At 37.9% G+C, this 25,228-nt stretch overlaps 1 protein-coding gene across 1 annotated transcript in view; it reads left to right on the forward strand.

Moving 5' to 3' along the window:
• The first annotated feature begins 1,846 nt into the window (after window positions 1-1,846).
• LOC132308905 (E3 ubiquitin-protein ligase UPL5) overlaps window positions 1,847-25,228 on the forward strand; it is a 35,182-nt gene continuing 11,800 nt past the window's right edge. Inside the window, exons 1-2 of the mRNA XM_059807198.1 lie at window positions 1,847-3,843; window positions 18,199-18,788. Of these exons, the coding sequence (XP_059663181.1) occupies window positions 2,070-3,843; window positions 18,199-18,788 (2,364 nt within the window). The 5' untranslated portion in view covers window positions 1,847-2,069. The remainder of the gene's footprint in view (window positions 3,844-18,198; window positions 18,789-25,228) is intronic.

The raw sequence follows: 25,228 nt of genomic DNA on the forward strand, positions 1-25,228 counted from the left end.
AAACGCAAGAGTTATATTCACCAAGGGGTGTTTATTACTTTATTATATAAAGGCCTTTAGGTCAATTCACCCCTCTATTAAACATGAAGCCATCATGGCATGTTTTTCGAATAAAAGGGATGTTTTTGTGCAATGTTCTAATTATTTTATGTTAGAAATTATAAAATAATTTAAAAGACAAAAAAATTATTACAGTATTATTATTTTACTATGCATCACAAAAGTAATTTAAATCATGGGTCCAAGTGTCTATTTCTTTATTATAATTTGACAAGTATGAGTAGCTTTCCCAAATAATAAAATTAGAAAATCATATTTATATTTTAAAATATAATAAAATTATGATTGTATACCATCTAAAAGCTATGACCTAAAGAAAAATTATTGGTTGTGACGCTTTTGATTGTAATTGACCGAGATGATGTAATAACTAGGGGTGGTAAATAATGGGCCAGTGGCTTAGCGGTATCAGTTTCTTACTTTTTAAAGGGAGGTCAGAGGTTCAAGTCTTATAAGAGACAAGTGTGTGTGAGTATCAATTAGGAAAAAAAAAAAAAAAAACTAGGAGTGGTAAAATGGGTCACAACCTATCAACCCGCTCATATTCGTCCGCTTTTTAATGGTTTTGAGTAGATAAATATTGTTGAGGTTAAAATTATTATTTTTATTTGTTATTAAATAAAATTTTAAAATCTTTTGAAAAAAAAATACAAATAATTAAAAAGATTAAAAATAAATAAATTTTTTTAAATAATTAAAATTTTTAAATTTTTAAAAATAAAAAATAATTAATGGATCCACGGGTTGACACTATACATTTTTGACCAACCCATTTAAAAATTGTTTTGAATGAATTGAATATGGGTCTTGACCATGTTTGATCCGCCCATTTTCAACCCAGCACAAATCTGGCCCAACCCATCCATTTGCCACCTTTAGTAATAACACAACTAATTAAAAAATAAAAAAATTGTTATATTATTTTAATAAAAAAGAAAAGAATTAAAAAATAATAAAGGGGAGACTATATTCACACTCCACTTTTCTCCAATTGCACTTCATTTATCATCTTATTTTAAAGGAAATGACAAGAAGGTCCTTAAAATTATTAATGCACAATTCCTTATTTTATAATGTTACAACTATCTTTTATACAACTTTAATTTTTAATTTTTTTTTTACCTTCTTTACTTTCTTTATTATTTTTTGTTTCCTTTCTTTTTGTTTTTTCGGAAGGTTCTCTCAAAGAAAAACATTTTTTCCATACTAATAATTTTATTTTTTGCAGTCAAAATGGATAATTTATTCCATAGTGATTTTTTTTTATTTTAAAATTGAAAGAGATATTTATTCAACAAAATTAAAATTTTTTTTTTTCAATTATGTCAAAAGAGGTAACTTTATATTTTGGTAATTTTTTATGAGTCCTATCAAAAGAAATTATTTATTCAATAAAAATAACCTCAAAGAGGCAATTTATTCAAAGTAACAACATTTTTTGTTTTGGTCCCTTAAAAAAAAATTTATTCAAAATATTTTTTTTTTGTGTTGTAAAAAAATACTAAAAATATTAAAGATTAAAGATAAGGAGAGAAAATATGAAAGGACAATTGTGTTATTTAAAAAATAATAATTATTTATTTATAAAATTAAAATTAAAATTACTATTTCATTTAAAATTGTATTACAAATATTTCAATGCGGAGGGCATATCACTCCCATAATAATAATAATAATAAAAAGTCCTTAGTAAATTCCGCAGGGAAAGTGCATTTCAATAACTTCAAATCACATAAATAGCGTAAAATGGCTGAGTATATGAACCTACACCTGTTAATTGTTATGATCTTTACCGATCATTAGTACAGAGCTTAATTGTAATTTCTCTCTTTCTCTCTCTACTTCGCCGACTCAATCACAATTCACACCTAGCACCCCCTCTCCCCTCTCTTTCTCTCTCTCTCTACAATTCAGTCTTCGAATTAGTCTTCACACAGTTAGGTTTTGTTTGGGGCTTCTCTTTCCATGGACGTTCGCTGCTTTCCGTAATCCTCCGGCGTGTCCCGTCAATGTCTCTCGTCGAGACCTCGATCGATTGCGTCCATCAACGCCTCGATCGCCTCTCTTCGAAGCGGAAGTTGGACGAATATGGTCCCACCGACGACGACGATTTCTCATCGGACTTAGTCTCCGTTAGGATGAGGAGGGACGAACCCAACGCCGTGAATTCCACCAATCATCTCACTACTCAACTCCACAACAGCCAGAAACAACAACTCTCTCACATAGAACATGTCTCCGATTCCCGATGGTCCTCGTGCTCTTCCTCAAGAAGATTGCAATTCTTTGTCAGAATGATTTCAGGAGCTAACACTTTAGTCTTGCAGGCGGATTCCGAAGATACAGTGAAATCGGTGCACGAGCGAATCCATTCAATCACCGGCATACCAGTGATCGAGCAGCGATTGATTTACCGCGGGAAACAGCTACAGTGGGAGCAAACTTTGGCCGAATGTTCCATTCAGAACGACGCCGGGCTTCAATTGGTGGGTCGGATGAGGAGTACAGGGCACCCCCAGGCTTGGCAACTGATTGATGAGATGGTATCGTTGATTTGTCGTCTGTGTAGGGGCGAATCGACAGTGTCTCACAAGTACGTCAAGTCGAGGTTAATGGAGTTCTTTAGGATGACGCCCAGAAATGATACCGAGGCTGCAGCTGGTCATCTGCAGATATTCATGTCTTCGTGTGCGCCGGCGGCGTTGGTTATGCTCTATGTTTCGCCGGTGAAAGGTAACAAAGAGTGTGCTGATGAATCGATTAGGCAATTTATTAGTTCGAGCCAGAATGTGTTGCCAAAACTTGTTCTTTCACAGTGTGCACCTATAATGTTAGAATTTTGTAAATTACTTGGTAGAACTGCTCATGATGACCCTTTGTATTCCTTGTGCCGGAGTAGCCTTGGGTCCATGGTGGAGAAGTGTGATACTAATAAGGCATTGATTGCAGTTCAAGAGATTTTCCCTTTTGTTAGTGAGCTTGCAGCTAAGTTGTCTAGTGATTTAGTTTTGAGCATGGAATCACCCACGGGTATAGGGCCGTTACTGAGTGATGTCTGTGATTTCACGGCATTCTTGCTCCCATTGCGAACTGTGATCAAGGAGCAAGTCGATTTAGGGGTTCCCATCTCACTGCCAATTGAGGAGGGTGGTTATAACATACCTTGTCACAGGGAAGAGATTAAGTTTCTTCATGGCATTTTTACTGATTTACTGGGAAAAATGGAACAATGTCTCCTGAAAATGGAGGAGTGCTCGACTGTGAAAGAGAAAAGAGAAGACGAACATTTTCATCTTGGATGGTGCCACTATCTCACTATTTTGAAGGAACTGAATAGTATCTCTAAACTTTATCAAGGTGCTGAGAAACTATTCTGGGCAAAATTAAGGCTTAGAAAGGTTTCAATATGTTATCTTGTAATTAGGTATGCTAAGCGGAATGATGATCATAAATGGCTTCTTGAGCTAAAGGACGTGACTGATTTTGAATCTAGGAGGCATTTGGCAATGATGATGCTCCCTGAAGTGAAGGACGAATATGAGGAGCTGCATGAGATGCTCATTGACAGGTCACAATTGTTGGCAGAATCATTTGAGTACATCGCACGTTCAGACCCTGAGGGGTTGCGTGGTGGTTTATTTATGGAGTTCAAAAATGAGGAAGCTACAGGTCCAGGTGTATTGCGGGAGTGGTTTTTCTTGGTATGCCAAGCAATTTTCAATCCACAAAATGCTCTTTTTGTAGCTTGTCCAAATGATCGTCGAAGGTTTTTTCCGAATCCTGGTATGCTTCCTTTATCTTTCATTCAAGATGTTTGTAAATTCCGTTTGTTTTGTTTTTTATTTTTCCGTGCCTTATATAGTTAAAAGAATGTTTATTGGTGAAAGTGTGCCTAGTCTGGAAAATCACAAGAATAGATTATAGGAGCTATTTTGTTCTGTTTTTTGCTTACAAAAGTAACTTACTTTTTGCATATTATATGGAGTTCTTATTCAACTATGTGCAAATAATGAGGGATTTATAATCTTAGATTCAAAATTTTAGGAGACTGAATATGGCCGGTCTATTTGGTTATCAAATCATCTAGAAGTTGACATTATAGTTGAAACTGGTCTTTTTGTCGTCTGTTAGAGATTACACAGGAGGAAAATGGTGCCCAAGTAGCCATGTATGATATTTTGGAATGGAAAACATATTTAGAAATTCCGATTAATTAGAAACCATCAAGGTGTATAACTTTTTTTTTCTCAAAATCTTAAGGTTGATGGAGTACCACCAAAGATGAAGTGGGTGCTTTAGCATTGTGATATAGGTAAGTACTGAAATTGGGACTTCATAATCTATATGTTTGGTAGGCAGGACTTCATAATCTTTATTGTGGAAGCCAATACACCTTTGTCAATCATATAGAAAAAGAGGAGACAAGTCCTTCAATGCGATCATTGACATAGCTGTAGACTGAAGGAAACACACCTCAGTAGGTTCCCTAGAAGTGCAATTTGTGGACCCTCATATCCTAGATACTTAAAGGTGGTTTTTTTGGATTCTCTTCCTTTTTTTTTTTTGCTTTTTTCTTGATAGATATTTCTCTGAAGAGTCATATTGCCATAGAATTTTTCTGCATCTTGCTATGATATTGTTTCATGCTGTTATTATGGCATGTTAACCATTCATTTTTTTTGGGCAGCACTTTTCATGGGAACGTTCTTCCACTTTACCTATACACCTCTCTTTCAATTAACGAAAGTTTGCTTCTTATCAATGCTTCTATATAAATGTTAGGGTTATAATTACTTATCAAAAAATATAAAATAAAAATGTTATAGATTTTTTTTTACATTTTAATATACATTTTATATTAATAATAACTAAAAGGTATCTATTTAGGATGAATACAAAATTTCATAAATATATTGTAAACAGACAACCTTTTTTCTTATAAGGTACCAGTTTATATTGATGTTCCATGTTCTTGGCTGTCTTTGCTTTATGGCTTTATCCTTTTGGTATAGCTTGTACGTTCAATTTGCCTCGCATTTCCTATTAGATGTATGCGTCACGTGTGGGCATATTTCTACCCAAAACTTGGGTTGTAGTATGTGTCAAAGTGTTACGGATGCCAAGTTCACTTCGAAGTTCTGGGAAGAACTTCAAGCAGCGTTTGGTTCAGTGTTACACATGAGTACGGCATTCCATCCACAGACGGACGGCCAGTCGAAGCGTACTATCCAGATCTTTGAGGATATGCTTCGGGCATGCGTGCTTGATTTGGGAGGTAGTTGGGAGGATCACCTTCCACTTATTGAGTTTGCCTACAAAACAGTTATCATGCGAGCATTCAGATGGCTCCATTTGAGGCGTTGTATGGTAGACCATGTAGGTCTCCTGTTTGTTGGACTGAGGTGGGCGAGACAGCCGCCTTAGGACTCGACATTGTACTTGAGACTACTAAGAAAATTAAATTGATCAAACAGAGGCTTCTTACAGCTCAGAGTCGAATCTAGGTTAGGTTATGACCTAGTTTTGATCTTTAGAATGCTCAAAATATTGTTTTAATCCCGTTTATCAAAATTGGGGATTTTGATAAAGTATTTTCAAAACAGGAACTTTTACAAAACATTGAATCTCGATCTAATGATCCATTGACCCAATTTTGCAGGAAAAAATGTTTTTGAAATCTAGAATATCTTGATCGATTTGTCGATCAATTGAAGTTTGCCAGTGAGTGTCAAGCAAAGGATTTGATCGATCGAACCATGTAGACATACTTTTTTGGAAACTCTCTTAAATCAGAATTCTGAAAGTATTTCACTTGCGATACCACATGGGTCTCATATACTGGCTATAAATATGGGTTATAGTCAGTTTAAGGTATATCTTGCAGGAGCTTTTAATTTTTCACATATTATTAAGAGAATTCAGAGAGAGAATGCTTTGACAATCAATTTAGGGTTCTTCACTGAAGACCGTGTATATATGGGATTGAGAGAATCAAAATAAGGAGTTGAATTGAGAATAACCATCTGAGCATGACTGAGTGGTTTGTTAAGAACAAAGCTTGAATGACTAGTGATTGAGAGCGAAATAACTAGAGAAGCAGATTTGTGAGGAGCTAATGATGATTTTCAGGAGAAATTAGAGTCTTTTGCTTTAGGAGGTGACTAGAGGATCTTGGGACAGAGTTAACCTAGGTTTGTACTCTGTTTCTCACATAGTGGATTATGGTATGCTTGGACTAAGGCCATGGGTTTTTCCTTTTAGGGTTTTCCGTGTTAAAAAATTGTGTGTCTGTTTTATTTTATTTATTAGTTGCTCTATGTGTTTATAAGATTGCAATTGAGACATGTAATCAAACAAATTAACAGAATTTTAAACAAGGATTACTGGATTAACCAAGATGGCATCCATTACTGACGGAGTGGTTAGAAGTTTGTGGGGATGAAGGTTTGTGGAATGGGAGGCCTTGGATGCTACAGGTTCTTCGGGTGGTATTTTAGTTATGTGGGATAGCAGGTGGTTGTCTAGAATGAATGTGTGGAAGATGAGATTTTCTGTTTCTTTTGAGTTTAAGATGGAAGAGGATAATTTCAGATGGGTTTTTTCTGGGGTCTATGGACCGGTTGACGATGCTGAGAGACCTATTTTATGGGAGGAACTAATCCTCGTTCAAGGACTATGCTCTTTACCATGGTGTTTGGGTGGGGATTTCAATTCAGTCAGATTCCCGTCAGAGAGGTCTACTGGAGGAAGAAGGTCCATAGACATGTATTAGTTCTCCGACTTCATTGATGAGCACCTTCTCATTGATCTACCAATGGAAGGTGCAACCTATACCTGGTCTAATGGTAGAGACCCAGTTATTCTCCCAAGATTGGACAGATTTTTGATATCGGGGAGTGGGAAGAAAAATTCCCCGTTGTTCAGGCGGTCTTAGAAAGGGTTACCTCTGATCATGTTCCTTTAGTTTTGGATTGTGGGGGTTTGTGTTATAGGAAAACCCCATTCCGTTTTGAGAATATGTGGTTGAGAGTGGAGGACTTCTAAGGGACTATTCGTTCTTGGTGGGAGGGAGTGATCGTTACAGGTGCACCCAGCTTCATATTAACACAGAAATTAAGAGCTCTCAAACTCGCTCTTGAGCAGTGGAATAAGGATGTTTTTGGGAATCTTGAATGGAGGAAGAATAGAGTCTTTCCCGATTTTTCTGAGATTGATCGGCTTGAGGAGGCGGGTGGGAATGTGGAGGCTCTTTCTACTAGGAGAGCTTCCTGTCAAGCAGTTCTTGCTGAGATTGCTTGCATGGAGGAAATTTCGTGGCGACAAAAATCACGGGCTCTTTGGTTGAAAGAGGGTGATGGTAATACAAAATTTTTTCACAGACTTGCTAATGCTCACAGAAGGAGTAATCATATAGGTCGTCTACGGGTTGAAGGCGTGGAGTTGTGGAGGGAGGAAGAGGTGCGTAGTGGGATCTTTTTTTTTATCAGAAGCTTTACACAGAACCTTTAGGTTGGAGACCTAAGCTTGATGGTCTTCCTTTTGAGGCCATTTCTGTGCTGGAGAGAGATGGGTTAGAGCTTCCTTTTACTGAAGAAGAAGTTCTTAAGGCTTTATCCAGTTGTAATGGGGATAAAGCCCCGGGGCCAGACGGGTTCACTATGCGCTTTTTGATGGAAAGCTGGGTGGTTGTGAGAAATGAAGTGATGAGTACCTTTTAGGAGTTCCATTCTACTGGTGTTTTTGAAAAATCGCTCAATGCATCATTCATTGCCCTTATCCCTAAGAAGGGAAACGCTTCAGATATTAAGGACTTTTGTCCTATTAGCTTAGTGGGTTGTATTTACAAACTCATAGTTAAGGTGCTGGCTCATAGAATGAGAGAAGTTATGGATAGGATTATTTCAGATTCCTAGAATGCCTTTGTTGGAGGACGACAAATTTTTGATTCAGTTCTTATTGCTGGTGAATGTGTGGATTCAAGGTTGCGTAGTGGTGTTCCTGGAGTTTTTTGCAAACTTGATATTGAGAAAGCTTATGATCATGTCAACTGGAATTTCCTTCTCTACCTGCTTAAAAGAATGGGGTTTGGAAGTAAATGGAGGACATGGATTGAGACCTGTCTTTCGTCTGTCAAGTTCTCAATTCTTGTGAATGGTTCTCCAGCTGGCTTTTTCGGGTGTTCTTGAGGTTTAAGACAAGGTGACCCATTGTCATCTTTTCTTTTTCTAATTGCTATGGAGGGCTTAAGCAGACTTATGCGCCAGGCAGAGAATCTTGGTCTTATTAAGGGATTCCGGGTGGGAAGAGATATTGACAATCAGGTGGAGATTTCACATCTACTCTTTGCAGATGACACTCTGGTTTTCTGTGATGCTGATGTGTCTCAACTTAGATATTTGAGGTGCATTTTGGCTTGCTTTCAGGCAGTTTCTGGGTTAAAGGTGAATGTGGCCAAGAGTGTGCTTGTCCCAGTTGGGAATGTTGAGGATATCTCTTCTTTAGCTGCAGTTCTTGGGTGCAGGGTGAATTCCTTTTCCATCCCTTATTTGGGTTTGCCCCTAGGGGTTTCTTCCAGGTTAGTGGGGAGTTGGATTCTGTGCTTGATAGGTATGCAAAGAGGTTGGCTGGTTGGAAGAAGCAATATTTATCTAAGGGGGGTAAAGTAACTCTCATTAAGAGCACTTTATCAAGTCTTCCCACTTATTTTCTTTCTTTGTTCCAAATTCCATGCTCCGTTGCTGATAGAATTGAACAAATTCAAAGGAATTTCCTTTAGGGAGGAAGGGGAGATGAGTTCAAGTATCATCTTGTTAGATGGGAGCAAGTTTGCAAGCCTATAAAGTTGGGGGGTCTTGGTATTAGACAATTGATCCCTTTTAATAAAGCTCTTATGGGTAAGTGGTTGTGGAGATATGGGAAGGAAAGACATCGTCCTTGGCGTAAATTAGTGTCTTGTAGGTATGGGGAAGATGCTGGCGGATGGACTACATGTCCGGTTTCTATTGCGGGAGGAGTTGGGGCTTGGAAATCCATTCGGCAAGGATGGGATGCCTTTTCCTCTCATATCAGATTCAGAGTTCGGGATGGTAGTTGCGTTCGCTTTTGGGATGATCTTTGGTATGGGAACGAGCCTTTATGTCGAACATTTCCCAGGTTATATAGTATTGCAGTTGATAAACATGCCATAATAGCTAACTGTTATCAGCTTGATAATAGTGGGATTACGTGGAATGTTCATTTTCGGCGTTCATTTCAGGATTGGTAGTTGGAAGAGGTAGCATTTTCTTGGATCAATTGTATTGGCAAGAAGGAATTGGCAGGGGTTTTGACAATTTGATTTGGATTCCTTCCTCTCACGGGCGTTTTGCAGTAAGGTCCTTGTTTTTATGTCTGTCAAATTTTGCATCCTATGATTTTCCATGGAAGACTATTTGGTGCTCCATGGTCCCTACTAGGGTGGCATTCTTTGTATGGACTGCTGTTTGGGGAAAGTTTCTGACGATCGATAATCTGAGGAAAAGGGGAAATTTTCTTGTTAATTGGTGCTGTTTATGTAAGCAGGATGAGGAGTCAGTCGATCATCTCCAACTGCATTGCTCTGTAGCGCACGATTGTTGGAATCTCATTCTTGGCCTATGTGGCATGTGTTGGGTAATGCCACACTCTACTAGGGGGCTAATTCATATTTGGAGAGGTTGCCGTGTGAGTAGGAGCGTTCATGCTTATTAGAGATGTGTACCACATTGTATTTGGTGGTGTATCTGGAAGGAACGAAATAGTAGAATGTTTGAAGGGATGGAGTCGTCTACAGCGACACTGAAACTTTTTATTATTGGCTCTCTTTTTTGTTATGTGAACAGAAGTTCGTGTTCCTCTTCTATCGATTTAATCTCTTTTTTGGATTCTCTGGGGCCTTAAACCCCGGTTCCTTTGTCCACGGGACGCGTTCCCCTATTGAACGCCTTTTTTAATTTATTATTACTTATCAAAAAAAAAAAGGATTACTGGATTAACGACAACTCAAAAAGTTAATTAGTGTCAGAATTCATAATACCTAGACACGCACTCTAATGTATCAAAGCCTTGGGTTCCGGTCCTACATAATCTTTCTATAATTTATTTTTTATTGTTTTTGACCATTGATTATCTTCCGTCACGTTTGCCTTATACACTTTTTTTTTTTTGTTGATAAGTTCTCTTGTACAATTATACCATTGGCCAAAGTAGTTTTCCTCTCCTGTAGAAGGGATGGACTGATCACTTGCTATACTTGAAAAAAGTCTTAGTTGGATGAATCCCCTTTTCATAGATTTGGCCCACTTTTTTTTGCTTCATTTTTGGTGAACTGACAAGCCGTCATGACTTTTCGTAGCCTTTATGTATTCTCATCATTGTAGCTCCTTTAGCCAAAACCAAATACCCTGTTTGCATCTCCACTGTCTGTCTCATATAACCAAAACTTTCATTCATCATGTCATCACTCGATGAGACCTCTGAGTACAAATGCATTCACCAATAACTCTACTTATTTTCCCTTTATTTGTCTTAACATCCACTTATTAGCAATTCTCCACATATACAATTTTGTTAGGTAACATATGCTACCGTGAAGTATGGCTTATAATGTAATTATCTTATAAAATTTTATTTGATTTGTTAGACACCCTTCTTTCTTTCACTGACGAGTTGATAGGCACCGGTTAATCACATAGCACCCTTCAATCACGCAGTCCATTTAAAGCATGTCACTAAATCATCCATCCCACTTTAATTTCATGATTGTGTCTTCTTCAATCTTGGTGTACAAAAAAAAAAAAAAAAAAGGGTGAGTGGAACACTTTCAGTTTCAACAGTTAGCAAAAAGAACTTGAGTGAAAATGGGTAATTATTGAGTGAAAAAATTCCTTGAAGTGCTGGAGTTCATATTGTGATAACATGGTAATGGACTAGGAAGCATAGACACTTCTCCTGGGGTGCGTGGCGGTGTTGATACATGGACACATATCGGTATTGGATACTCTGACATGTGTTGTATACGGTTAGAAGTGTCATGGAATTTGAATATTTTATTTTCTAGTTGGACAGGCTGGGAGATGGCAAAGACATGTTTTGGACCCTTTCAGGACACAGTGGGGTGGTTTTGTAATTTTTTTTTCTAAGAATGGGATTCAATGCCATTTAAAATATATTATGGGTTAATTAGAAAAATAAAATAGAATTTAAGAAAATAAAAATTACAAACATATAGCTCTAAGCTCCAAATTAGTGATTTCATTCGGATAAAATGACCAAAAAAATATTTTCTATTATTATGTTTTGACGTTTCCACGCTGTATCCATGTCCTTTTGGCGTGACTGATGCTTGGATGCCTAGTGGCTGAGACTGGATTCATTAAAGAAGCAGATTAATGAGAAGCAAATGCTGATGAGCGGAAGAGCTGCCTGGAGACTTGTTGAAGGGGTGGAGTCTCCTATTGGCGTGCTTAAGTATTTTGTGCTTAGTTCCTTATTCTTTTGGGTGCATGGGTCTAATTGTAAATCTATGGAGATTCTTTTGTCTTTTGTGGATGGCTTGAGCTTATAGTTTTTTGGTCTGTGTAGTTGTTCTGGGCCGCACTTTTGAATGAAATTTTACTTATCAAAAAGAGAAATTTATGAGATTGGAGCTTGGCGGCCTGCAGATTTGCAATTTTATTTACATGGATAGTTGGCATAGATTCAATATAATATTGTCACTTTGAGAAGACAAGCTCGTATAAAATAGAACAAGGGTTGCAATGAAGACATTTGCAGGGGGCATGGTGGCTGGTGGCTTGTTTGAGTATCTCACCTTCTCTTTGCCAATGGCCACCATTATCTTTCGTGGGCCCAAGGAGTGATCTTAGCTATCTTGAAAACATTTTATTGTGTTTCGAGTGGTATTAGGGGTGTGGGTAAACTTGTCAAAGAATGCATTTAGTCATATTGGGGAGGTATAAGATGTGCACAGTTTGGCAGGGAATTGATGTTGTAAGGTGGGTGTCCTTCTTACTCTTTGTCTTGGATAGCCTTTTGGTGCTTATTTATTGGCAAAGGCCACATGGGATTCATTGGTGAAGAAGTTTGAGAGGAGACTAGCTGTGCACAACAGGATCTCTTTTGAGGAAGGAGTTTATAGTAATTAAGAGTGTTGTTTCTAGTTTGTCAACGTACTGTATTCCAGTGTTAGTGGCTGGGAGGCTTGAAAAGATTTTGTTATCTCCAGAGACATAAGAGTGGTTGATGGATCATTGGGCTTGTGATTGGCAAGGTTGTTGATGTTGGTTTCTTTCTTCTTCTTTTTTTTCCTAGTTGTTGATGTTGGTTTCAAGTTACATTAGGTTTCTTCCCATGGATGGTTGCATTGGAAGCTATTTCGATTAAAGAAAATCTGGATAGGAGAAGCAGGATGACATTTAATTTTTATTACACGTACACAAAAGAGGAAGAGATTGCAAACTCTTTTTTGAATTGATGGGGTTCATGTCTCAGTTGAGTGTTGGGCTGGGTGGCACTTTACAAGAAGAGTTTGGCAATCATGTTAAGGCACTTCTTTATGTCTTATCTGAAGCATCTATAGGCTATGAATATGCACTGAAGAAATTAAGTTACCAGTTTATTGAATTAAAAAATTACCGCGGACTTTCTTTTCTAAATTTTTGGACGTATAGGAATTTCCTTATTTTTATGTTTTTGTAGATTTTTCAGGTGGTTTGAATTATACATGTGCCATACAATGGCTCCTGTATATTCTGCATTTAGATGGGTTGCAAAACATCTGGCATTTATTAGTATCGAATTATCGACGTATGTACTTGTAAAAAAATTGATTTTTCTCTTTTATTCATAAATATCTTCCTCTATAAAAAGCAGAGATTTAGGGAGAGTTTAAAATGAAAGATGAGCGTATGAGTAGTACTGCATATCAACACCGGCAAATTGCTTTTATAGGATGAGGGATTCCCAGAATGCTTTTGTCGGAGGACGACAGATTCTAGACTCAGTTCTTATTGCAGACGAATGTGTGGATTCTAGATTGCAAAGTGGTATCCCTGGAGTTTTATACAAACTTGACATTGAAAAAGCTTACGATTATGTTAATTGGAATTTCCTGCTGTACTTACTTCAAAGAATGGGGTTTGGAAGTAGATGGAGGAAATGGATAGAGACATGTCTTTCGTCCGTAAAGTTCTCTGTTCTCGTGAATGGGTCTTCTGTTGGTTTCTTCGGGTGTTCTCGTGGGTTGAGACAAGGTGATACCTTGTCGTCTTTTCTTTTTCTCATCGTAATGGAGGGTCTGAGCAGACTCACGAGGAGGGCAGAGGATCTCGGTCTTATCAAGGGCTTTAGGGTGGGCAGAGATCTAGTGCATCAGATTGAGATTTCTTATCTTCTGTTTGCGGATGATACCTTGGTCTTTTGTGATGTTGATGTCTCTCAACTTCGATATTTGAGGTGCATTTTGGTTTGTTTTCAGGTGGTTTCAGGGTTGAAGGTCAATGTGGCTAAGAGCGAGCTTGTCCCGGTTCGGGATGTTCAGGATATTTCCTCCTTAGCCGCAGTTCTTGGGTGTAGGGCGAGCTCTTTCCCTATTCCTTATTTGGGTTTGCCTTTGGAGGTCTCTTCTAGGAGGGTGGGGAGCTGGGATCCTGTGCTAGATAGGCATGCTAAGAGGTTAGCAGGATGAAAGAAACAATATCTGTCAAAGGGGGGAAAAGTTACTCTCATAAAGAGTACTCTTTCGAGCCTGCCTACTTATTTTTTATCTGTGTTCCAAATTCCTTGCTCTGTTGCTGAAAGGATTGAAAAGATCCAAAGGATTCTTCTGGGGCGGAAGGGGCGAAGAGTTTAAGTATCATCTCGTCAGGTGGGAGCAAGTTTGCAAGCCCATTAAGTTGGGTGGTCTGGGTTTCATGTCGTTTTGGGGAGGAGAGTGGCTGCTGGTCTACTCGTCCCGTCTCTATTGCGGGAGGAGTTGGTGTGTGGAAATTCATTTGGAAGGGCTAGGATGTTTTCTCTTCCCATATTAGATTCAAGGTTTGTGACGGTAGATATGTTCGATTTTGGGAGGATTCATGTTGTGGTGAACAACTGTTATCTTGCACATTTCCCAGTTTGTACAGCATCGCCGCCGACAAACATGTCTACGTAATTGACTGTTACCGGCTTGATAGCAATGGGATTACGTGGGACGTGAGCTTTCGGCGTTCCGGGAGATGGACGAGGTATGTGTTCTTCTAGATATGTTGTATCAGCAGGAGGCAGTTGGCATAGGTAGTGATGATATTAGGTGGATCCCCTCTTCCCATGGTCGATTTGAAGTACGATCCCTGTTCCGATGCCTCTCCAACTTCACTGCCATTGATTTTCCATGGAAAACCATATGGCGTTGTATTGCTCCACCTAGAGTGGCATTCTTTGTGTGGACTACTGTATAGGGCAAGATCTTGACAATTGACAATTTGAGGAAGAGAGGCAATTGTATTGTTAATTGGTGTTGCCTGTGCGAACGAGATGGTGAGTCGGTGGATCGTATTCTCCTGCATTGCCTAGTGGCGTACGTCTGTTGGAACCTTATATATGTCTTATTCGGTATGTTTTGGGTAATGCCTTGATCTTCTAAGGGTTTGATTAAAGCTTGGCGTAGATCATATCATAGAGGGTTTCATTCTTTTGACATGATTCGTCCGTCATGTTCTCTGTTCTTGTGAACGGATCTCCTGCTGGTTTCTTTGCGAGCTCTTGAGGCTTGAGACAAGTAGACCCCTTGTTGTCTTCTCTATTCCTTATAGTCATGGAGGATTAGAGCAGATTAATGAGGAGAGCGGAGGATTTGGGTTATATCAGGGGGTTTAGAGTCAGCAGAGATGTAGCTCATCAGATGGAGATCTCCCATTTGCTGTTTGTGGACGATAACTTGGTTTTTTGTGATGCCGATGTCTTCCAACTTAGATATTTGAGGTGCATTCTTATTTGTTTCTAGGCGGTTTCTGGGCTAAAGATCAATGTTGGAAAGAGTGTGCTTGTCCCGGTTGGGAATGTTTTGGATATTTCCTCCTTAGCTACAGTTCTTGGGTGTGGGGTGGGTGCTTTTCCTCTTCCTTATTTGGGATTGCCTTTAGGGTTTCCTCTGGGAGGGTGGGGAGCTGGGATCCGGTAATTAATAGGTATGAGAAGAGGTTGGTAGGATGGAAGAAGCAATATCTGTCGAAGGGGGGGGAAGGTCACTCTTATCAAGAGTACTCCCTCGCCCCTTCCCACTTACTTCTTATCTTTGTTTCAAATCCCATGCTCTGTCGCCGAAAGGATTGAAAAAATTCAAAGGGACTTTCTATGGGGTGGAAGGGGAGAGAAGTTCAAGTATCATCTTGTTAATTGGGAGCAAGTTTGCAAACCCTTGAAGTTAGGCGGTTTAGGGCCTTTAGGCATCTGAAAGTTGGTTCCTTTTAATAGAGCTTTATTAGGAAAGTGGTTATGGAGATTCGGTAGGGAACGACATCGCCAGTGGAGAAGGATTGTCTCGTGTCGTTTTGGGGAGGAGAGTGATGGCTGGTCCTCCCGTCCAATCTCTGTTGTGGGAGGCGTCGGCGCGTGGAAATTCATTCGGAAGGGTTGGGATGTTTTCTCCTCACATATCAGATTCAAGGTTCGTGATGGTAGGCGTGTTCGCTTTTGGGAGGATTTATGGTGTGGAGATCAGTTGTTGGCTTATTCCTTTCCTAGACTTTATAGTATTACCGAAGATAGGCACGCTTGCGTAGCGGACTGTTATCGGCTTGATAGCAGTGGGGTTACGTGGGATGTGCGCTTTAGGCGTTCTTTTCAGGATTGGGAAATGGACGAGGTATGTGTTTTTCTGGATTTGTTGTATTAGTAGAAGGATGTTGACAGAGGTAGTGATGACATTTTGTGGGTTCCTTCCTCCCGTGGTAGATTTGGTGTTCAATCCATGTTCTTTTGGTCTTGCTTTCCCATGGAAGACTATATGGTGCTCTAAGGCTCCACTTAGAGAGCATTCTTTGTTTGGACTGCCGTCTGGGGCAAGATTTTGATGTTGGACAATTTGAGAAAGAGAGGCAACACTATTGTTAATTGGTATTGTCTATGTAAAACAGACGGTGAGTTTGTGGATCACATTTAGGGCTGCAAATGAGCCGAGCTATTCATGAACAGCTCGGGCTCGACTCGTTAAAAGTTCGGCTTGAGCTCGTTCATTTAGTAAATGAGCCGAGCTCGAGCTCAATTTCCAGGCTCATTTAATAAACGAGCCGAGCTTGAGCAACATTGAGCTCAGCTCATTAGGCTCGTGAACAAGCTCGTTAAGTTAATGGCCCATTTGTATAATCATTCTAAGTTTAAAAATGTTTAACCCATATAAACTTGGCCCAACTCACGTAATTTTATTAATAAAGTCCCAAAAAGTTATAATTCATTAGCCCATTATGCAAACAAGATTTTAGGGCTGCAACTCGGGCGGGTTGGGCGGTATAACTTGAGCCCAACCCACCATATGAAATGCTAAACCCAAGCCCAAGCCCAACCCTAACCCTAACCCTGTCCTCAACCTTAATTACTTAACCCAAGCTCAACCCATCCTTTTACTTTTAAATTCGGGCTTGCTACTTGGACTTAGATTCCGGGTACTTCGGGTTAATTCGGGTTACTCATATGGTTAATCTTTATACCGAAAATTTAATATTATCTTGAATTAGTTTTATATCAAATTACTCTTAAATAAGAAAAAATTTAAAAACTTTTTGCAGATTTTAATAAATTACAAACAATTTTAAAAAAAATTAATTCTCTTAAATGTTAACATACAATAAGTTAAGATTTAATAAAAGAAGTTGAAAATAAAAAAGTAATCATAGTTTAAATATTACATATAATGTATTTAAAAGTAAAAATATATATAAAAATAATATTAGAATTCGGGTTGGCTCGGGTTGCTAGCAATTCAACACAAGCCCAACCCTAATTAAATTCGGGTTGATATTTTTCAACCCAAGCCCAACCCTAATTGTAAAAATGCATTGCCTAAGCCCGTGAAAATCGGGCTGGGCCGGGTTTGGTTCGGGTTAACCAACCTAAGTTGCACCCCTACAAGATTTAATCTCATCCCTTGAAACTTAATACATCTCAGCTGTTGATTTATAAAGTTAAAGAGAGAAAAAACCTATCTGCAAATAAGACCTAGAAGAAGTAAAAGCGTACAGTTGCTGTGGCACATCTTCTTCTTCACCTCCGCTGCCTCATCTTGCCGGCAGCCCTCTTCTTGCAACACAGATCAGTCTCTCTCTCTCTCTCTCTCTCTATCTAACTGATCTTAAAGTAGCGCAGTTCAAAATATAGGTAGATTGAGTCTGATAAAAGTTTTAATTTTTGATATAATCTTAAAAATATGTTCTATATTTTTTCTTTTACTTTTCTGTCAGAGATAGAGATCGGAAGAATTTCTTTCCGGCCAAAGATCCGTGCTTGTTGAATATGTAAGGATCCAGAATCGAGCCAAGAACAGGTGATTTGTGCTGATTTATGCTTGTTGAATATGTAACGATCCCGAACCGAGCCGGGCCCGAGCTCGTCAAATCTCCACTGAGCCGAGCCCGAGCCCGAGCACTTCTCTGGAGTTGACTCGGCTCGGTTCATTTGCAGCCCTAATCACATTCTTATGCACTGCCTTGTGGCGTATAATTGTTGGAACCTAATCTTCGGCATTTTTGGTATACATTGTGTAATGCCTCAGTCCTCCATAGGATTGACTAACGCGTGGAGAAAATGCCCAGTGAAAAGTCACGCTCGTGACTGTTAGAGGATAGTTCCACACTGTGTTTGGTGGTGCATATGGAGAGAGAGGAATAGCAGAAATTTCGAAGGAAAGGAATCGTCTTTGGTGACTTTGAAAATTCATATTATTCGTTCTATTTTTTGTAATGTGAAAGGAAGCGCTTGCTCCTCGACTGATGACTTAGTTGATCTTTTGGACTCTATGGGTCCTTAGGTTCAATTTTTGTTTTTTGTATTAGGGACGCGTTCCCCTTTTGAATGCTTTTCTAATTGACTTTTACTCAAAAAAAGCAAAAAATTAATGATAGTTCTGTACATTGTGTTCTATGGCAGCGTCTAAGGTGGATCCCTTGCACCTTGAATATTTTAGCTTCACTGGCAGAGTAATTGCGCTAGCATTGATGCATAAAGTTCAAATTGGCATTGTTTTGGATCGTGTGCTTTTCTTGCAATTGGCTGGACAGTCTGTTTCTTTGGAAGATATACGTGATGCAGATCCATGCCTGTATAGCGGCTGCAAGAAAATTTTGGACATGGATGCTGAGGTAGTAGATTCAGATGCTCTAGGTCTAACGTTTGTTCGAGAAGTTGAAGAGTTAGGATCCAGGAAGGTTGTAGAGCTTTGCCCTGGGGGAAAAAACATTGCTGTCAATAGTAGGAACAGGAAGGAGTATGTTGATCTTCTTATTCAGCATCATTTTGTCACATCTATCAGCGAGCAAGTAACCCACTTTTCACAAGGTTTTGGTGATATGCTTTGTGACACAAGGCTCAAAAAATTCTTTTTCCAAAGTTTAGAGCTTCAGGATCTTGATTGGATGCTGCATGGGAGTGAAAAGGCTATTTCTGTCGAAGATTGGAAAGCAAATACCGAATATAATGGCTACAAAGAAAGTGATCAGCAGATACACTGGTTCTGGAAGGTATGTACCTGTATAATTCTGGTTTTACTATAATTTTTTATCTTCTATGTTCAATTTTGAAGACCATTCATTTTTGTTACATCCTTATGGGGTTGGTCTTACTATATTTGCTATGTTTAATGTTGAAGAATGTTCATTTTTCTTACATCCTCATGTCCTTGGTTTGGGCCTTTTATGATATATTGGTTATTAGTGGAATCTTCTTTCTTGGGGGAACTATTTATTAATTTTATGGTGTTATTCGGCATGACATTCCAGTTCGTCATTCCATATTACTTGTAGAAAGTTTTTTTCTCTTTTGTTCCCCCCCCTCTTTTTTTCCATGAAATTAGTGGGCATTAAGTCGCTGATCATATTTAATGCTGCATAGTAACATTAAACAAGATTCTTCCCTAGTCAAAGTGATTTTGTGGGCATTAAGTCAAGATGATTATATTTAATGCTGCAAAGTAACAGTAAACAAAATTCTTCCCTGGTCGATGTGATTTTTTGGGGATTTGGATAGGGGCGTGGGATTGGAGTCGGGCACATTTATTCTCTTTTTTCATTCTTTAGTATTAGACACCATGTCTCATCTTCTGATATTTAATTTTTTAAAATGATTTTTAATTACTTCATCCCATATAAGTTCTGATCGGTCTCTCCGTCGCTTACCTTTTAAGCAAACAACTCTACCTCTTCTAATGGGTGCTTCTTCAGGCCTACGTTATATGGTGATACCACCTAAGTCTACTTAATCTGATTTTATTACTAATAGGCGTTATTCCTAGTTTTTACTCACTCTTTCATTACTAATATTGTCTCTTTTAGTCAATCCTCTCTCTCTCTCTCTCTCTCCCAACACTGCTCTATATAATATAGCTGACCTAATAACTGTCCTATAGATTATCCTTTTAATTTATTTGATTTTTTTTTGGTCACGTAAGATGCAACTAGCTTGCCTCCATTTTGTCCACCATGCTCTAATCCTATTTACTACATCACCATCTATCTCCTCATCTTTTTGTAATAGTGACCCTAAATAATGAAAGTGGTTATTTCTAGCAACTATTTAATTATAATATTAATATTGTCATCTTCTGCTACTTTAGCAAATTTGCATTCCATATAATCTGTTTTAGTTTTACTAATTTTTAGGCCTTTTGCTTCTAAATTCTTTCTTTATGTTCCCAACTTTGTTGCTAAGGCTTCCGAAGTATCCAATAAAACTATGTCATCAGCAAACAACATGCACCATATATTGGTTTGTTGGACATCTTTTGGTATTCATTTAACATTATAATAAATAGGTATGGACTTAACACTAATCCTCGGTGTAACACTAATCCTCAGTGTAATCCTACTTTTATAAAGAATTCACTAGTTTTTCCACACGTAGTAACTCTGGTCAATTTCTTATTATACATATTTAGTTCTATAGGAATTTGTTTTCTTTTTAGAGCATTACAAATTATGTCTCTTAGCACTCTATCATATGTCTTATTTAAAGCATGTGAAGACCATGTGCAAGTATTTTTTTTGTACTTCTATATTCTTCTATTAGTTGTCTTATGTTTATGACTTCCATAGTTGATCTACCTGGCATTAATTCGAATTGATCATCTTTTATTGAAATTTCTTTCCTTGGTCTTTTTCGATTAGCCTTTCCCATAGTTTTATTGTAACATTCATTAATTTAATTTCTCTATAATTTCACAATTTTCTATATCTCCTTTGTTTTAAAAAATTAATACTACGGTGCTTTATCCTATGTGCCCTTTACATTCTCTCTCTTAGAAATTTTGTTAAACAACTTTGTTAACCATTAAATTTCTATTTTTTTCTAAAATTTTCCATGTCTCTATAGTTAAGTTAGTACTTCTATATTCTTCTATTAGTTGTCTTATGTTTATGACTTCCATAGTTGATCTACCTGGCATGAATTCGAATTGATCATCTTTTATTGAAATTTCTTTCCTTGGTTTTTTCGATTAGCCTTTCCCATAGTTTTATTGTAAGATTCATTAATTTAATTTCTCTATAATTTCACAATTTTGTATATCTCCTTTGTTTTAAAAAATTAATACTATGGTGCTTTATCCTACATTCCCTTTACATTCTCTCTCTCAGAAATTTTGTTAAACAACTTTGTTAACCATTAAATTTCTATTTTTTTCTAAAATTTTCCATGTCTCTATAGGTAAGTTATCAGGTCCTATAACTTATTATTATTCATTTTCTCAACTGTCTTTCTATTTCTTATTAGGGTAAAATACAATGCCCTCCTCTGAAGCTTGTCCTAATTACACTTGATGAAATTTGTGCAAAAAAGTTGCATTGACTTCTCCTCTTAACGTTTTGGGGCTACAGACATTAAACATTAGGGAGAAATGACTGTTATAGCCAGATTATTATAATAATAAAAATGATGAAAATTTTGGTAAAGTGGAATGACATTTTCCCACTCATTTTGTTCCCCTCTCTCCTCTCTTCTCTTCTCTCTCTCCTTTCCACCTCCGCTGCTACCCCTACCACGGCCACCTCTGTTGCTACCCTCAACCACTGATAACCTGCTACATGCACACACATACACCTCTCCTCTTAATCTGGGCTTGTAAAATGCAAAACTCTAATCTCTTCCTTACTAAGCAGACCAATTACCAACACCAAACAGCAAGATTCTCCATGACAACCTCGTCGGAACCCTAATCATCATGCCGAAAAATTGTTGAACTGACTGTGTCTCAATTTCCATTGTCTCATGTTATCTCGAAGCAACCCACCACCCAAATAACCTACACCCGTACGCATCACACCTCAATCACAATTTAGACTGCTGAAATCCAATCGAACCAGTTAAAGCCCACCACGAAGCTAAAAATCAAACCAACAGCTTCTAACCAGAAACTTATATTCGCTGCATGAATCACTGCACAAAGAAAGTTCAAAGTCGCTCAGCATTGTCATCTCCTCCAAAAAACTTGCTGCTGTAGTTGTGAAGAATAAACTAGACAAAAAACCCAAATTAGTATAATAAAAAACAAGAAAACAATGATGAAGAAACCACCGAAAGCTAGATTCCTCTAAATGTAAAGATATGTAGAGCATTCGTCTCCTTCCCAATTCCATAGTTTTGTTTTTGTTTTTGTTTTTAAAATTTTAAATGTTATGGTTACGATTCACTATTAGATCTTATTGTGTTCGATGTTGTTTTTGCTGTTGAGAATGATAAAAATGGCAGCTTAGAGAGGGAGAGATTGTGATTTAGAGAAGCTATATATAGAGAGTTATATATAAAGAGTGGGAGAGAGAATTGATTTTGTTACTTTCATCCTATACTGTTTTTTGGAGTGTGATTCTACAATTAGAGTGAGATTGGATTCAAATTATTAAACACAAACCGATTTTCCTCCCATCAAAAACCCTAGGTTCACACTTATCCAAAAAAAAAAAAAAAAACCCTAGGTTGTCAACTCCCCATATAATGCGTATATATATATATATGTGTGTGTATATATATATTTACAGAGAGGAATACGACAGAGGCGATGAATTCCGGCCAATACAAATCCTTAAAACCTTGTAGACAAGCTATTTTGTTTTTTTCCTTTTAAGTGTGTCCATGAGTTCCACTACCCTTATCTGTTAATGTCCCTATATTCCATGTTCAAATTTATTTATTTATTATATGTATTTGTTCTAGTTGAAAGGGAATTCATTTTGAAGATTTGACATAAATTTTACGGTTGGTTGTCTACCTAACGTCAACTGACCTCTTTTTCACTTCAAGCCTTATAGATACCAGCATTGGGAGAGTAAAAAATACCTTCAAGTTTTGTCTATATCACTCTACGTAATTTTTAATCTAGATGCGTAGTTTGAGGTATTAGTTACTTATTTCATCAATTTTTGTATCCAAGTTACAGTGTGAGACAAGAAGCAAATACAGTATAATGCCTTGTATGATTACAAAGTTATATTTACTCAAATACCAAAGATAATGCTAAAAAAACTATAATGTAGACAAATCAAATAATCAGTAAATGCAGAAAAACCCAGCAATCGAAGTTCTTTAACAGAAAGTAGAACAATCGGTAATAACAATAAGAACATAAGATAATCAAATCTCTTTTCAGGAACAAAATCAGTCTACCTATACTTATATAGAAAGGAAAAATACTAGGTGTTCTATTGGTCAATATACTATAAAATCAGTATATAATCCTCTGTATGTCTGGTATCTACATGTATATCAATCAATACATATCAATAGATACATGTATATCAATCAATATATATCAATAGATATATGTATATATCAGTGAATATTCACTATATGTATGTGTGTGTGTGTGTGTATATATATACACACACACGAATCAATATAGAGAGAAAGGGAGAAAACTTATTGATTAGCATAGGGTTTACTTTTCTTGATTCTTGTGGAGTCAAGGTCTTGTTCGCAATTTTGTGGAGGGTATCTGGTCTCTATCTCTGTTCTTTGATTCTTGTTGATTGTAGATGGAGGGACGATTGGGGTGAATCAAGATACTCAAAAGGGGAGAGAGAAGATGAAATCGCCGGCTTTAGATGGTAATGTCTGACGGGATGAAGGTGAACCAGAGGTCACCTTGTTCTTGTCTGTAGAAGAGAATTTGTAGCTGAAATTTTGGATCGAGGTCGTAGTGTCAATGCCCAGGGGGCCAATTAGGGTCGGGTAGAATTTTGATTAAAAATAGTATAGGGAAGCTTAGAGGAAGATAGATTTAGAGAGGGATTTTCAGAATGAGGAGAGATTTGGCTGGAAATAGGGTTAGGGTTTTGATTGTGCGCAGTAAATAGAAGATTAGAAAAAAAGGATAGGTTCAGAGAGATAGATTTATAGGGTTTATAGCCTGAAGTGAGAATACAATTTTAATGCTGTGGATAATCAATTGACATCTTTACAAGCCCTATATTTTAAGGAATCATACTGAGCAAATGAGGAAAACATTTTGAATTTATGCCAGGGAGGTCGACCTACTGGGAACCATCATCTTGGGGGAAAATGAAATAGCTTTATGCTTTTTTGTTTTTGATAAGTAATAATTGAAATAAAATAGGCGTTCAAGAGGGGAGCGCATCCCTTATACAAAAGTGGAACTAGGGATTAAGATCCCAAAGAAGCCAAAAAAAATAATTAAATCTTCGGAAAAAGAACATGACTTCCTCTTCACATAACTGAAAAGAGAGCGTATGATGTGAAGTTTCAGAATCACCATAGACGAATGTTTCCCTTCGAACATTCTATCATTCCTCTCCTTCCAAATGCACCACCAAACACATTGTGGTGCAACTCTCCAATAATTGCGGACAACGCTACTCACACGGCATCCTCTCCATATACAAATCAAATCCTTAGGATAACGAGGCATAACCCAACGCATACCAAACAGACAAAAGATAAGATTCCAACAATCCCTCACCATAGGACAATGCATGAGAATGTGAGCAACTGGCTCACCATCTTGTTTGCACAAGTAACACCAGTTAACAAGACAATTGCCCCTTTTCCTTATATTATCAATCGTAAGGATCTTACCCCAACAGCGGTCCAACCAAAGAATGCCACTCTAGTTGGAGCCATAGAACGCCAAATAGTCTTCCATCGAAAATCAACAATATCGAAATCAGAAAGACCTAAGAATAAGGAACGAACTTCAAAGCGACCATGGGAAGAGGGAATCCATGTCATATCATCACTACCTCTGCCAACTGCTTCCTATCGATACAACAAATCCAGGAAAACACATACCTCGTCCACCTCCCAATCCTGAAAAGAGCGTCGAAATTGCACGTCCCACGTAATCCCTCTACTATCAAGTTGATAACAGTTGGCTACGTAGGCAAGTCTATCAACTGCAATACTGTATAACTTGGGAAATAAACAAGATAAAGGCTGGTCTCCACACCAAAGATCCTCCGAAAAGCGTACACATCTGCCATCATGAACTTTGAATCTGATATGAGTAGAAAAAGTGTCCCATCCCTTCCTTATGAATTTCCACGCCCCAACTCCTCCCACAAGAGAAACCGGACGAGTAGACCAACCACCACTCTCTTCCCCATATCGACATGAAACAAGCCTTCGCCAAGGGCGATGTCTTTCCCTTCCATACCTCCACAACCATTTACCCAGAAGAGCTTGGTTAAAGGGGACCGGTCTTCTGATACCAAGACCACCAAACTTCATTGGCTTGCAAACTCCAATTGACAAGGTGATACTTAAATTCATCACCTCTCCCACCCCAAAGGAAATCCCTTTGAATTTTCTCCATCCTATCAGCAATAGAGCAAGGAATTTGGAGCATAGATAAAAAATATGTGGGAAGGCTCGATAAAGTGCTCTTTATAAGCGTAACTTTCCCTCCCTTAGACAGTATTGCTTTTTCCATCCTGCTAATCTCTTCGCATACCTATCA

Source organism: Cornus florida, unplaced genomic scaffold (genome assembly GCF_030987335.1).
Source record: "Cornus florida cultivar Cherokee Brave unplaced genomic scaffold, ASM3098733v1 CherokeeBrave_3.0.0_Hap2_Chr01, whole genome shotgun sequence".
Taxonomy (NCBI): Eukaryota; Viridiplantae; Streptophyta; class Magnoliopsida; order Cornales; family Cornaceae; genus Cornus; species Cornus florida.